Raw genomic sequence first — 16,798 nt, forward strand, 5'->3', positions numbered from 1 at the left:
GATAGGGACCTAAGACAGAGCCAAAAGATGGGGGTCTTGTCCCAGGTCAGGCCCTGCAGGGAGAGAGGATTTAAGCAGTAGCTGCAGAAGGTCCTGGGGCAGAGTCCTGGGAGGTTGCTGGAGAAGGCACTGCTCCAGGTGTGGTCCTCAGCTGAAGAAGGCTCTGGGGCAAATGTCTTACTAAACTCAAATTTAACAGAAATGATGGTTGAAATTTCAAAACCCTTTGCTTCCCTCCTCTCCCAACATCCTCTTAAAGTTCTACTATATGTAATCTCCTTTTACACACCAATGCATGCAAAAGAACTAATGTATATGTGTGCATATATAATATATAAACACATACATATACATATGCAGACACACACACACACACACAGTATTTTTCCCTAGCTGGTATGTGTGTGGGTAAACAATTGGTGCATTAAATTGCTATTGCACTAAAACTCTGTGATACAATGCAACTGCTGGAAGGAAAAGATACAATCAATAAAAGAGAGAGTGAAATTCAACACATTTATATCAGAAAAATGTTTTTAAAGTCAATCTCACAACTCAATCTCTTTATTAGTACCAACACTGTCATTATACTGTTAAAATTGCACATTGACAGTTACCTTATAGGTTTCATCCCTGACCCTAATCTGAAATGAGAAAGCACAGATGTCTCAACAAATTCAGGTGCCATTCTTCTTCCCCTCAACATTATTACAAAATGTCTGTCTCTCGCTCTCTCTAACACATATTTCATCTTGATAATAAATAGAATCAGATGAATGGCTTGGATTTAGTGACATTACATCGCGTTGCCTGTTGGATATGTGAAGTATAGTTTGATTTCATGTTTTATACTGGATTGCAGAACAAAATATTATGAGCCATGAAATAACACCTTTTTTATGTCATCTTGGCTCATAAAATAATTTAGAATAAACTATTTCAAAATTGCCTCCTGATTAAAAAAAGTACTGGAATATCTCCAAAGGTTTTTAGGAAGAAGTTGCAGTATCCATAGATGTACACATGTCTCTGCATATGTATGTGTGATATAAATGCTATTTTAAAATAATTTTAAGGGCTTTTTGATGTTTGATTGATTTCTAGTCACTCTAAAACTATGACGATGCATATCCTCACAGCTTTGAAAGGATTATATGTATTCTTTTTTAAATTGTCCATTAATAAGAACTATGAGATGTGATTTGTTTCTGTTTTTCTTTCACAACATGGATCTTTAAGGTTGTATAAATTAAGAGAAGAAAGAGGGTCTCAAATGCCACATGGCCCTTCACTACTGTTCTCTTACTATTGGGTGTTTTGTGCATTCATGTTTCCTTACTAATAACTTATGATTTGTTTTGACAGCTGAACAAGTCAAGTTTCTAGAAGAAGAAACTGCACTTCATGTCCTCACAGCTGATAATAGAAACCCGGCTGAGAAGGAACAGTACAGGAAGTTTACCATCAGCAGTAAAAGTTTAGGTCACAAGAAGAAGGTGAAGCACATGACTTGTCACTGAATATATTTTTTACTCTTTGATTTGGCTTAATTCCACAGTATCCTTGGCCACTGCACCAAAGCTCTGTGGTACAATGGACCTGCTGGAAGAAAAAGACATAATTAAACAGAGATTAAAACTTAACAAATGTATGTTGGGAAAATGTTCTTAAATTTAATCTCACAATTCTATTCCTTTCTTAGTACTAATACTGTCATTGTCACTGTTATCTAGAAAAACACTAAAACTGATTCCTCCCTGCTTCTTTCTTTTGAGGGAATCATGTTGTTCGTCCTTTGTTTCAAAGAGGACCAAAGACATCATGGGGTGATGACCTAACTTGCAGATGAATTGGATTTAAGTGAAGCAAAGTTGCCCAAAGTTATGTCTCATTCTCTCTTCCAGAATCATCCACATCCAGTGGCAAGTCAAAAGGCAGAATGATCACTAGTGGTCTAGGATGCAGTAGATAATCTCAGTGTCTTCAATGTCTGACCAGGATCTGCATTGCCTGCTTCAGTTGCTTTCATGGTCACTGGAAAAATTTGTGCTCATCCTCTCATTCCCCTAGAGAAATTCTTCATGTGTTTTGAGTAGACACTCCCTTAATGCACCAATGTGTTTGAGGTCTGTCAGTTAGCCTTAACCAAGTTTAGCCCATTTGTTGAGATGATTTTACCAGGGTGTGATCACTACAGCTTCTTTCAGCCATAGGGGAAAGTTGGATGACAGGCAGACACCAAAGTGGAATGAACAACCCTGAAAAGGGCTAAGCAAGCCCTCACACTGGAGACGCTAGTCTTCCCTGCACACCCCATACACGAACACCATTATTATTATTGTTACTTAGCACACACTAACACTGATCCCTCCCTGCCCCTTTGGGGGCAGAATCTTTGGATTTGGAAGAAGGTACCATGAAGATCACATGGAACAACTTCCTCATTTACAGAGAAGGAAATGCATACGTGGAATATTACAAATAAGAACTCCCAACAAACACTGATGTGGGAGCTAACATTTGTCACAAAACAATGTAATGACTCACACAATGCTTCTCAGAACAAGAAGGAAATTGGTCAAATCGCTGCAAAATTTTATGCTGCATGGGAAAATGGCTCAGATGTAGCATTTAATTAAAACATTTGCATTTTTACTTATTTTTCTGCCTTTATCTTTTTTTCCAATTGCCAGTCACTTATTCCTGAATTCACATATGTTTGAGGTCCTATCCTACAAAGACAGGAAGGAAATAGTCCCTTCCCTCAAGTAGCTCAGAGGAGAGAGACAGACAGACAGAGACAGAGAGACAGAGACAGAAGCAGAGACACAGAGACAGAGGAGAGACACAGAGACACAAAGAAACAGAGAGACACAGAGATAGAGAGAGAGAGTTGATTTGTGAACCATTAGTAAATACAAAGTTTATGAAAAATAATGCAAAGTAATTTCAAGAGGAAAAGTATTGGCAACTGGGTCCATAAAGGCCTAGTGCAGGAAGTAGCATCTGAGCTGTGCCTGGATGGAAGCCAGGAATTTTGAAGAGGTAGAAATGAAGTGTATTTAGACATGGAAAACCATCTGTGCAAAGGCAAAGAGTGGGAAATGGAGAATCAAGTATGGAGAACCATTAGCAGGCCATTGTAACCAAAATAGAGTATGTAGGGAGAAGTCTTGGGAAATAAGACAAGGAAGGCAAAGGGGAGCCACCTGGTGGAAAGTATTTGAGATCAGGTTGTAGATTTTTTCATTTTATCCTCAAGGCATTAAGGTGTCCTTGAGGATTTCTAATTGGAAGGTGGGGAAGAGGAGAGGTGTAAAGGCCAATCTGTATTTTAGAAATAGCAAAATGGTAACTGTTTGGATGATGAACTGGAAACCCAGGAATCAAGTAAGAAGCTATTATAATAAACTAGGTAAGAGGAGATGATGGCCTGAAGTAGTATAGAGGCAATGGAAGTGAAGAAAATCTTATGAAACAGATGTAAAAAAGTATTGTAAGGATAGACTCAAGAAGACTTGGCAACTGATTTAACATTGAGGAAGATGGACACCTCTCTGGACACATCTCTGACTCTATTCTTTGTTACTCTTGTTCAGTCAATTTTCAGCCATGACTGACTCTACATGACCCCATTTGAGGTTTTGTTGGTAAAAGATAATGGAGTGGTTTGCCATTTCCTTCTCTAGCTCATTTTACATACAAGGGAACTTAGGCAAATGGTGAAGTGACCTGCACAGGGTGATACGGGTGTTAGTAAGTGTGTGAAGCCAGATTTGAACTCAGAAAGATGAGCCTACCTGACTCAGGATTGGGCACTCTATCCACTGCATCAACCCAGCTTCCCCAACTCTCTTTTCCAATGGCAACAAAATCCTGTTGTTCCTTCACCTATGGAAATGTGTTCCCTACCACATCAAATTTACATTCCTAAACATTAGATGATAGACACCAACTGGTCCCTCAATATTTCTATCATTTCATCACAATTCTGACTTTCCAATCCCTACCAAAGTAACTGGTGTGCTGTCTGAACAATCTGATAATTCCCTTTCATTCTTAACACTTAAAATGCCTTTCCTGTTAAATAATGCTGAATACACTTTTTATTTAAGATCCAATTCCATATTTCTTTTGATTTAGTTAACTCTACCCTAGTAAGTTATTTTTATTATAGCTTACATGTTCTCTTTATGAATTTCAAATAAATACATCCAGATTGCTTAGTTTTGATTAGTCAAAATAAGTAGTGCATTAATTGAAAATTGGTTGTTACTTGATTCTCAATTTCTGATTAACTATAGGAATATATGATTTGTAGACAAAATACATATGAAATAAAACAAAAAAATGCATCAAGTACATTGAAGAGGAAACAACAATATGATTTAAATGATATATAAATCGAATAATATAATTGTATTCGCAACTAAGGTCTCTGTGAGGTAAAAAAAAATATCTCTAAGTCTCTCCAAATACCTACATATTTTGCTCCAAAATTGATATAACAAATTATAAGTACAAAAATTATAATTTAGGATTTTTTTATATTCATTTTAATGGTGCATTTTAGAGGAAAGGTGGATCTGAATCTGTGGAAGGTATCTGCATACTGCTGTTCTTCACACTGCTAAAATCAGTAGAGATTTAACTTAGAATATAAATTGAGTACATAAGTATCGAGAGCACATGATAGAAGAATCAGAATAAGGTGGAGTTAATCAACATACACATACAAATACATATACATCTCTGTTAAATAAATAAAATTTATAGTATATATGAAGGTAGGAAGGTATAGTAGAAAATGCCATTTGGTAGGAGTCAAGATGGAGGTTTCAAGCTTGGTCCTACCCCCAAATGGCTTTGAGAACTTGGTCAAATAATTTAGGCTCTCAGCCTCATCAAAAGCCACCCTGAACTACTTTAGGATTTTGAAATAATCCAATGTGACAGTAAATAAAATGCAGCTGCCTCAGTGTTGTAACTAGTTGGCATCCTGTTTAAGAGCCAGGCAGAATTGGGTTCAAATCCTGCTTTAGATACTTTCTAGCTGTATGTCCCTGGCAAGTTACATAACTTCAGCCACAGTTTTCTCATGTGTAAAATGGGTATAATAATAGCACCTAATTCATAGGATTGCTCTAAGGATCAAATGGGATAACAGAGGCAAAGAACTTTAAACTTGAAAGCACTATACAAATACTAGCTATGATGATGATGATAATTCAAATTATTCTACAAGTTTAAAATATGTATAGATGCAAGGTAATGTTCCTAATAAAATAGAAAGATTAATATACATAGAAATCTTGATTTCAATACCTGGCACAAAGTAAGTGCTTAATAGATGTTGTTGCCTGACTGAATGACTTTCATTTAATGTTATCCTTTTTTAAGCCCCAAAAGTGACTTTGTATAAAAGGCTCTACTCCTTAATCCTCTCTAAGCTTTACTTGGTCTCCAGCAATTTTCCCCTTAGAGGAAATTTATGCAAGCTCTCTAGATTTGTCCTCTCCAGTTCCTGAATTTCTTTTTAAGCTTTACTATTTTCTTATATTCTCACAAAAGAATGGGCCAGGGAGAAGGCAATGGCAATATTTCATATGAAAAGAAAAAAACAACCACAAAAGCAACTAGGGTTTAGTAGATGGCAAGTTCCCTATAAGTGAATAATCCATTAGATTGTATACTCCTTGAGGGCAAGAGTTGGCTTTTGACTCTTTTTGTATCTCCAGCATTTAGCACAGTACTTGGCACATGCTAAGCACTTAATAAATGTTTAATGATTGATTGATAGAACAAAGCAAGGTGCCACAATAACCTCAAAAATTAAGCTGGTCTTTGGCTTCATTGACAAACCATAATATCCACACCAAGAGAAAATTCTGGCATACTCTATCCTGGCCAGACCTCATCTTCAGTACTATTTCTGTCTGCCACATTTTAGGAAAGACCATGACACACAACAACACTGTAAACAAACTATGTGAACTTATCAAGCTATGAAGTCTATCACATCATCGTAAACCATCATTAGATCCAATATTTGATACAAAGCATCATTTTCAAATATATACTTTAATATAACTTTTTAAATAAAAAAGTATTATGTAGTGCCTTGTGCCTACAAAGAAATTTCCATACATAATTTTCATCTAATTCTTCCAACAACAACAACAACAAAAAACCTTTAAAAAAATTTTTTATCAGAGTATGGACCTCTCAGAACAGACATCCTCCCCATGATGCAGATGTGTAATTCTTCTCTAACTTATAGTCTTAGAAAGTCAGCAGGACTACTGGGAGATTAAATGAGTTGGCCATGGCCAACCCATAGTGAGCCTGGGTCAGAGGCACAGTTTTCCTAACTCCAATGCTAGCCTCAGAGCCACTTATATACATTCACATGTGCAGAGCTCCATTTTAAATCAAGACTAATTCAAGGTTATCAGTGGTCATGTGTCCTAACTACTTTACTGGCACTGTAGCAAACAGCAAACAATAGCAAAATGAGCTATTATAATTAGGTCAATATGCAGCTACTCTGTGCTTCCATCTCCTCAGAATTGTTTTCTCTTTCAAGCACTAGTACTACTAAGCATCTATAATCCTCTCATGTATCCAAGAAGGGATAAAATCAGCATGGCACTTCCCATAAATGTTCTCTATATAGAAGGAATTCATGAAAAATTTAGTGTCACCCTAGGGACAATTATGAGAATGGTAAGATAGATAAACTGTTGAGTGGGCAGCAAGGGGTCATGGAGACAGAGTGCCAGACCAGCTTCTTGAGTTAAAATCTGACACCAGACACTTACTAATTGTGTGACCCAGGGAAAGTCATCTAATTTTCCCTCAGTTTCCTTTTCTGCAAAATGAGCTAGAGAAGGAAGTTGCAAAACATTCCAGTATCTTTGCCAAGAAAACCCCAAATGAGGTCATGAAGAGTGAGACACAACTGAAAAATGATTGAACTATTGTTCCAATTCCAAATCCCTAAGTAAACAAACTAGGCAGCTAGGTGATGCAATGCATAGAGCCCCTGGTTTTGTAGTCATGACTCAAGACTCAAGACTTCTTGATTTCAAATCCGGTCTCAGACTCTTACTAGCTGTGTGACCCTGGGCAAGTCACTTATCCTTGTTTGACTCAACTGCAAAATAAGCTAGAGAAGCAAATGGCAAACCAAGAAAATGCTGGTGGCATCATGAAGAATCAGACACAATTGAAATGACAACACACTGTTGGTTTTCTCATATGACAATGTCAACAATTCAGTGTTTTAGACTTGGTTACAGAACAAATAGGGTGACAATCCCATATAATTATAATGGTAGTAGCACTCATTGCCAAGTTAGGTGAGTGAATGAAATGAAAACACAACTTATGTTACTATATAGGCAACAAGTTTTTTTAAGTTTTTAATTACAAAAAAAAAAAAGAAAAAAATCAGGGTTCATAGTTCTCTGGACGATATTAAGATGCTGGTCCCAATATTAGAATCATAAAATGACTGAGCTGGAAGGGACCTTGGGGTTCACTTAGTCCACTCCCTTTGACAGCTTAAATATATAACAGAGGATATGGAAACTATGTCCAGTTGGCATAAGATGTCTAATGAAAATGCTCCATAGCACATCCATTCTCACACTAAGTATCTCTGTTAAGTTTTTCTGCTTTGATTTTTAATTTCCTGGTTCATTTAAGAAAGAAAATTCCCCTCTTAGTATTTCTGGATTCTTCATAGGACTGAGATAAAAAACACTTCCATAAAGAGGGCAGATAAGTTGTACCTGGTTAGAATATAGAAGAAAGAATTTTTTTAAAAGGAAAAATTTTCTTCTTTTTATTTCTGCCATGTACAAAAATAGTTTTCCCCTTTGGATGATGGTCCTATAGCAAAGGAAAGACTTCAACTGGAGCTAAATACCCATTACTTATACATATATATGCTATCTCTCAATTTTTCCATGGAGAAAATGTTTTCCATTCAACTGTTAAGAAAAGAAACTCAATCTCATTGTATTTCTGTTATGGAAGAAAAAAATAATTTGGCTTAGGAAAATTGTGATTGGACTTTTAAATTGTGGTCTAGTAGAGTCCCTACCTAATTCTGTAAATTAAATTCTCTCTGTGATCTAAACATATGTTATTAGCATCCCTGATCATACAATTCTGTTCTGAGTCAGATGTCAAAACGACAGATTCTTTCTAAGAACTCTTTCCTTCACTGCATAACAATGCACTAATAACATTCATGTAATTTAATAATTCAACAGTTATTGCTTAATAATACTATTTGTTAAATCAACAATGAAATAATTTTTAAGGAAAGAATTTTCTCAAAATGTTTAAACACAGGGATGGAAAATGATACAAAAATCAGCTGGTTTTTTCATCTAACTTCAATTAAAACTATACCTTATTTTTTCCTTTTCTGATCCAAACAGTTCATAGATAAGAGCTAGTAAAAATCAGAAGAATGTTAAGGAGAAATATACTTAAATTAATATTTTCCTAATGGTGAAGTTAGATAACTTCCCAAAGACTGATACAATAATACCCACCTCACATGTACAGGTAATCCTTCGAGGATGGGGGGCTTCCTGTTGTAGCTGATATACTAAGAGAAGAAAGAAAAGAAATGTTATCTGTCTTCTTCACATAAACTTCTTGGATACTCAGTGATTTTTTAAGGAAAAATACTTTTGACAATATATGGGTAGAAATGTGATTTGCTGTTGTCATTTTCAGTTGCGTCCGATTCTTCCTGATCCCGTGTGACCTTTTTTTTTAAGCCCTTACTTTCCATATTAGGATAAATACTGTGTATTGGTTCCAAAGCAGAAGAGTAGTGAAGCCTAGGCAATGGGGGCTAGTGACTTGCCCAGGGTCACACAGCTAGGAAGTGTCTGTAGTCAGATTTGAACCCAGCAGCTCCTATCTCTAGTCCTAGCTCTCAATCCAGTGAGAAACCTAGCTGCCCTATCTATTTAGGCTTTTCTTGGCAAAGATATTAGAATGGTTTGCCATTTCCTTTTCTAGCTCATTCTATAGATGAAGAACTGAGACAAATAGGGTTAAGTGATTTGCCCAGAGTCACAAAGTTAGGAAGTATCCGAGGTTAGATTTGAACTCAAGGAGATGAGTCTTCCAGATGCCAGGCTCAATACTCTATCCACTAGGCTACCCAGAGGCTCAATACTCTATCCACTAGCTATCCAGAGGAGGAGGAGGGAAGCACTCAAAATTACAGATTATTGGAGGTTTTTTTCCTAATTTACAATGAAAACTTTTGAGTTCTAAAATTACCTATCAAAGAAATCCAAACTTTCTGATACAGAAGAAACTGATTCAGAATCTACTTTCAAAGTACATTCATTCAGAAGAATCATTTAGAATTAAAGTAGTCAGTATTCCCCAGAAGCTGGAATAATTTGCTTAAGGAAAACACTGACAGTAGAGTCAACTCATATTTATCTTAATATGGATCATTCATTTTGAAGATTATTTGCAATGATTCTAGGTTAGATTCCCGACAGTCTCAGAAACTCTGAGACTGGATGTTATGTTTATTAAATGTATTTCATATGGCTCTATTTAATACCATATATTTGGTTTAAAATCTATGTACTACTTTGAAATCTATGTGCTATATTGTTGAGGCAACATGAGAGAATGGAGCAAACACTGCCCTTCAAATCAGAGAACCTGGGTTCAAATTCTGCCTTTGATATTTACTATCTATCTGACCTTTGGCTAGCCACTTAGACTGCTTAAGTCTTGGTTTGCTCATCTGTAAAATGAGGAGCCTTTGAGGTTACTTCCAGCTCTAAATCTTTGACTTTATTGAAAACTAAGTGAGGAAGTGGAATGTGAATGTTCTAAGCTTCTTAGTGGGGGTTAAAGGAACAGTTATTTCTGGAAAGAAGCATAAAGGGGCAGACAGAAAATTGGAGTCCCTTAAGTCAAACTTTATTGGCTTCATAATTTCACCTAGATCTGGTTCTGATGGCAAAGGAAGATAATACCTTGAAAAAAAATGTTGCTTTTTCCTCTCCCTCAAGAAAGGACTAGAAAAGGTTTTTCATGATGAAATGTCTCTTAATTTCTCACCTTATCTACCTCATAGGACAGAAGTTAGAAGTCCTCAAAGGAAATTCAATTTCCCAGAGACCCTTTCATTTCTTCTGAAGAGAACCTATAGATTCTTTAAAAACAAATCTAAGCAAATAGATCTGGGAGCTTAATTTTTCTTTTTCTCTCCTATGGGGTAGATAAGTTGAGAAATTAGATATTTCATCAAGAAAAAGAAAAACTAACTTCTCTTAATGAAGGGGTTATGATGGCCATTAGGATGTAAAATGTTAGTAACAAGTATAAAATAGTGATTCAAGTCTCCCTAAGGCTTAGACTTGATTATGTAACTCTACTGGTTTCAGAATCTCCCTGAGTAAAATGGACTCTCCTCAACTCAGCATTTAAAGCCATTTCCTGCCTGATTTCAGTCAACCTTTCCAGATTTATTTCATGTTACACTCTTTCTCAAGGAAGATAGGTGGTATAGTGGATAGAGTGTTGTGTCTGGAGTAAAGAAGACTCATTTTCCTCAGTTCAAATCTGGTCTCAGATACTTACTATTTGTGTGACCTTGGGCAAGTCACTTAACTCCATTTGCTTCCATTTCCTCATCTGTAAAATGAGTTCAAGAAGGAAATGGCAAATCATTCCAGTACCCTTACCAAGAGAACCTCAAATGGAGTCAGGAAGTCAGACAAAACTGAAAAATGACTGAACAACAATAACACTCCTCAAATTTTGCATTTCAAATCAACTAGTTGTTTCCCCAAGTTGGCATTCCATCCTTCACCTTTGTCCCTTTGTATAGGCTCTGTCCAATACCCTGTAATAAAGTATCTACTCGCTTCCTCTTCTTAGAATTCTTCCCTTCCATCAAGGTTCAACTAAGGAGCCATTACCTAAAGGAAGCCTTCCTTTTTGCAAATGCTCTCTTCTATCAAACATTATTTTATATTTCCTTAACTATTTACCTTGTCTCTTGCTAGTATTATGTAAGCCCCTTGAAGGTAAAGATTTTTTATTTATTCTTTTTGTTTTGTCTTTGTATTCCCATCATAATCAGTGCTAAAATGGTACCTTGTATATTTCAGGTGCTTCATAAATGTTTTTGAGATTCAACAATTCAAGTTTAAAAATATAACATTTTAACACATGTTGTAGGCAAGAAATAAACTTGGGAACAGTGTCAATGTTTGAACACACAATTAGATTTTGATTCTTTTTTCTTATGTTAATTTCAAAACATCTTGCTTATCCAATCTGTTGCCAAGTCCTGTCGATTTTTACTTTTTAAACATTTCAAATAGAAACATGTTTCCTACTTTCTTCTTATGTTGCCACCACCTTGGGGCAGGTCTTCATCACCCCAGACTACTGAAATAGCCAACTGGCTGATCTCCATTCTTAAGAGTCTCCATACTCCATTCCATCCTCTACTTGGCTATCAAAATGCTCTTCCTAAAGTGCAAGTCAGAGTACCTTTGTCAGCCCCCTATTCTTTAAACTCCAGGGGTTCCCTTTTACATCCAGAATCTAAATAAAATCTTCTGTCTGGCTTTTAAAGCTCTTCATAACCTGTCTCCCTTTACATTTGCAGCCTTCTTGTACCTTACTCTATGGTCCCTTCCTCACTGGGTACTCTATAATCCTGTGACATTTCCTTCCTTTGCTTGTTCCTTAAACCAAACACTCCATCTCCTGGTTCCAGGCTACCCTCCATGCAAGAAATTCTCTCTCTCCTCATTTCTGCCTCCTGGCTTCCCTGACTTCCTTCAAATCATTCCTGGTCCCACTCAATGCTGGTAACTTCCTTCTGTGATTAGCTCTCATTTATCCCATATGGGTAGTTTGGTTTTACATAGTTGTTTGCATGTTATCTTTCCCATTAGATTGTGAACTCCTTGAAGCCAGAACTGTTTTTGTCTTTCTTTGTATCCCAAGAGCCGGGCATGGAGTGGTGGGATAAGGGTGTACAGCACAACAGTACACACACAGAGTATAGCACAACAGAAAAGAGTTTTTCAGATAAAAGTCTCTAGCTTGGATTTAGATGGTGACATTATAGTTAAGCTTCTCTTTCAATAACAAAGAGTAAAAACAACTTTGGAGACTATAAACAGAATCAATCCATATTCAGGAAAGAAAAGGACCTGTCAACAAGACCAGTTTCTTAAAACTCCATCAAACAATGAGATATCATTAATTCAGACCCCCCTTCCTTTGAAAATTTTGATCACTTGATAGGGGCTGGAGTTCACCTCTATATTCCGCTGGAATGGACTGCTCAGTTATTCATGGTGTAAATAAAGTTATGGGATGAATTATTGAACTCTTTAAAACAACAAAGCATTTTAAGCATTCTCAAGAACTTGAGAAGAGCCCTAGTGCAAGGAATTTTTAAAAAATTTAAACATTACAAACAGAATAGCCAACAACAAAGACAAATGATCAAATAAACAGAGAAAATGAGAAACAAAATCCCACATGAAACCCTCAGAAATTAACAAAATAAAACTAAATGATTCAAAAGACAATAAGCAAATTTTAAAACTGCATTTGCTTGGTGCTTTTTTTTAAGTCTGGCTGAAGTTCTGCCATCTTAGACTTTGTTTTCTTTTCCTCCAGATAATCAGAAGTCAATATATGTGCACTTTCAATTCTACTGATCTTGCTTTGCTTTGCTTCCTATAGGTTTTTCTTTGTTTCTTTGTATTCTTCATTTAAATATATATACATATATACTTGTAAGCAAAGACATAATCCTTTGTCTTAAGAGGTCTAGTCTGGGCACAACTGCCAGCTCAATCCTTTTCCCAACTAAATAAACATGGGCCATTTTACTTGAAAAAGAGTTCAGAAGACCCATCATGAAAAATTGTCAGTTGTGGTCCAGTTACATCATATGCACCTTCCCTGCTCCTCAGACTCTTCTTAGCCCCACCAACCATAAGGGTGACACACTATCTTGTTTTACATATTTTGGGCTTTTCCAAATCTGAAGGCCAATTCCTTTATACAGAGTTTCCTAAGGGACAAGTCAGTTTTGAATTGGGGGGTCCTGCCATACTTTTTATAGAAACAGCCCCCTTTATTTCATCAGTATATCAGTACTTTTCTGGATAGAGCCAAAGAGTGAGGATTGGACTAAAGCAAAGCATTAGGGTATTTCCCCCATTCCAAACAGCTACAAGGTAACCAGATCCCATTTATAACGTGATATTTCTAAGGACAATTGAGAACAACATTTCCAAAGCTAGAACAAATATTTTTTCCCCAGCTAAGTGGCACATTGTCTTACTAAATTCTTGTTGACTGACATTTTGATAGTTTTTTTTTATTGCAAAGCCTATGTCATTTATATTTAATATTAGAACTGCAATGTTTCTTTTATTCCTTTTTCAAAATCTACATATTTCTCAAATGTCCATCTTATAACTAATCCTGGTAGCTATCATAATATATATTTAGTAAAACAATAAGTGGCATTTGGGGATTCCATTTGCAATTATTCCATATGCGATTCTAATAGCAAGTATTGTGCTGAATTTTTAAAATCAGATGTGGCTAGTAAACTTAATAAAAATGACTATATTTGATTAAAAATGAAAGAGAATGGGGGCCACATCAGAGGCAATGGAAAGGAATGGAATCGGGCATAAAATAATTTCATTTTATAAATAATAAGCTTCTTTAGGACAGGGACTGTTTGATTTCTGTCTTTTTATCCCTAGAACCTTGCACAGTGCCTTATATATGGTAAATGTTTAACATATACTTGCTGATTTGGTTAGTTGATTGTTTGATTAAAATTGAGGGACTTGCTTTGGCAAGAAAAAGAATCATAGGGGACAGACAGCTAGGTGGCACAGTAGATTGAGAGCCAGACCTAGAGACAAGAAAAACGATCATATATTCCACTAAGACTATAGAAAAAAAAATAATATGGTATATTGTTGAAGGGATTTGAGGGGTCATATTATGGAGAAGAGATACCTCAAAACAAATTGCCTCAATTTACTTTGTAAAATATTAGGTGAATATTTTGTTGAGAGAAACAAAAAAGAATGGTGTAGATGACTTGAGGAAAGAAGAAAAGATTTGGAAAAGATGTGATGGGGATTGTGATAGGGAATGTATATCAAGGATAAACAAAAAGAATGTTTGGCAGTAATAAGTCTCCAGTTAATATCAGATAACAGATTTTTAATAGATCTAGTTATCACAGTTGTGTGTCTTCAGCAGTATTAAACAGAACATGAAAAGTAGTTGAGAAGGCAGATATTGAGGGTCATCTAGTATTGGGATTTGGGAAGCAAGAAGCAGTAATAAAAACTGCCACTTTGAGGATATTTTCATGATAGTTAATAGAGTGCTGGACTTGGAGTCACAAAGATATGTATTTCAATCATGCCTCAGACACTTACTAGCTCTGTGATTGAAGAAAAGTCATTTAATCCCTCTATGACTCAGTTTCTTCCTCTGTAAAAGGAGGAAGTTGATAACTTCTAAGTTTCCTTCAAGTTCTAAGTCTAAAATCTTATAACCTCATGAAAGGTGAGCAAGGGATGTGAAAGCAAAGGAAAATGTGAAATTGAATTGATTTACTATAGAATCAAGATTTTGAAAGGGGGAAAGTAAGACTAAATCAGAGGAAATAAACTTGGAAAGCTAGGTTAAATGAAACAGGGAGACATGAAATTATGGTCAGAGGAATTTCAGAGTTCTGGATCACAGAAGTAAAATACATGTAAGTGATAATGACTATATGACTAAAATGGAATGGAAGTTCTGGTCATAGCAATCTTCCTTGAGAAGTTTGCTATCAACCTAATTAAAATTCCTTGGTATTAAATTTCTGCCTTTCTTTTCACAGTTAGGAATATTTCCTCTTTATCATTATAGAGCTTGACTAACATTTGTCTAGGAGCAGTGGCTTTTGGATTTCTCAAAGTTAGTGTCTTATAGATTTTTGTAAAATGCCAATATATTTTGTATGATTTTGTTCATTCTGGTTAAGTTTTCTTTGACCAATTCCTTAAATGTGCTCATACTTTTTTGTCTCTCTTAAGTCTTCTGGGATGCTACTAATCCTGAAATTATTCCTTGTTCTGTCACTTCATTCTTCACATTTTCTAATTCTTTAGATAATTTGGTATTTTTTTAGTCTGTTTTTTATCCAACTGACCTGAATTAGTTATCTTGTTTTCCTTTCCTTCAGGTTTTCTATTATAGTCTTCATATTGGTAATTCCTTATAAATCAATAAGTATTAATCACCTATTGTATATAAGGAACTATGCTTTGCACTAAAGATACAAATACAAGAATGAAATAATTCATTTTTGCAAGGAGCTCACATTATTATGGGAGAGTACATATGTAATTATGTAAAGACTAATTTGTTATTTGTTCAATTATTTCAGTTGTGTCCCTGACCCCATTTGGAGATTTATAGGCAAAGATGCTGGAATGGTTTACCATTTCCTTCTCCAACTTATTTTACAGATGAGGAAACAGAAGCAACCAAGGTTAAGTGACTTGTCCAGGTTCCTACAGCTAGTAAAAGTCTGAGGCCATGATTGAACTCAAGAAGATATCTTCCTATTCTACCTGACATTTTACCTACTCTGCCATGTAGCTGCCATCATCATCATATTTATTCTATGCCAGACACTATGCTATGTGCTTTAAAAATATTATCTGATTTGATCCTCACAACAACTCTTGAATGTAGATGCTACTCTGATCCCCATATCATGGTTGAAGAAAATGAAGCAGGTAGTGGTTAAGTGATTTCCCCAGGGCACACAGCTAATATATGTTTGATGCTGGATTTAAACTCAGATCCTCTTGACTCCAAGCCCAGAATTCTATCCACTGTACTTACAGGCTGCCTAAATATAAAGTGAATAAGTATGACTATATACACCATGTTTAAATACAAGATAATTTGAGAGAGAGGGTACTAGCAGTTGGGAGGATCCAGAATAGCTTCATATCAAAGATCATGCTAGAGCTATTCTTTTAAGGAACAGGATTCTATGACATAGAGGTAAGGCGAGGGTACATCCTAAGCATGTGGTGTGGCCAGTTCAAGGACACAGAGATGATAGAATACAATGTATGAAGAAAATTTAAAAGGTCGGTTTGGCTAGATTGTGAAGTGCAGGTCAGGTAGAAGTGTGGACAGTAATTCCAAGTGAGACTGGAAAGATAGACAGTGGTCACATTGTACAGGATTTTAAAGCTTAAACGGAAGAGTTTATATTTTTGTCCATAACAGGCACATGATCAGACCTTTAAGAGAAATAACTTTGGTACCAATGTCTGGGAAGGATAGATTCTTGAAGGGTTTGAGGCAGAAAATTAAATTAAGAATCAGTTACAATAATTTATGTAAGCATTGATGAAATTCTGAACCAAGGTGGTGACTGGGAAGTAGAGAGAAAAAAATCAAATATGAGAGATATTGTGAAGACAGAAACAACATGAATTGACAATATGTGACAGGTGAGGGAGGATGAGGAGTCCAGACTAATTCCATGGTTATAAACATGAGAGCCTGAAAAGATGGTGGTCGCTTTGTCATAAATAGAGAAGTTTGAAAGAGGGGAGGATTTTGGAAGAAATATGATGTTTCATTTTGGAGGTGTTATATTTAAGATATTGCTTGACCATTCTGTTTGAAATGTCCAATAGGAATGGGCAGTTATATG

The 16,798-nt window shown here is 35.9% G+C and overlaps 1 protein-coding gene across 2 annotated transcripts in view; it reads right to left on the bottom strand.

Annotated features, from left to right (window-relative positions):
- Positions 1 to 16,798, bottom strand: part of CHN1 (chimerin 1) — a 275,820-nt gene that overhangs the window by 188,079 nt on the left and 70,943 nt on the right. The window contains exon 4 of one of the 2 annotated variants that reach the window (XM_007494411.3): positions 8,571 to 8,626. The exons of the other annotated variant lie outside the window; for it this stretch is intronic. Within the exon in view, the coding sequence (XP_007494473.1) occupies positions 8,571 to 8,626 (56 nt within the window). The remainder of the gene's footprint in view (positions 1 to 8,570; positions 8,627 to 16,798) is intronic. 2 annotated transcript variants of the gene reach the window in all.

This window comes from Monodelphis domestica, chromosome 4, assembly GCF_027887165.1.
Source record: "Monodelphis domestica isolate mMonDom1 chromosome 4, mMonDom1.pri, whole genome shotgun sequence".
NCBI classification, from domain to species: Eukaryota; Metazoa; Chordata; class Mammalia; order Didelphimorphia; family Didelphidae; genus Monodelphis; species Monodelphis domestica.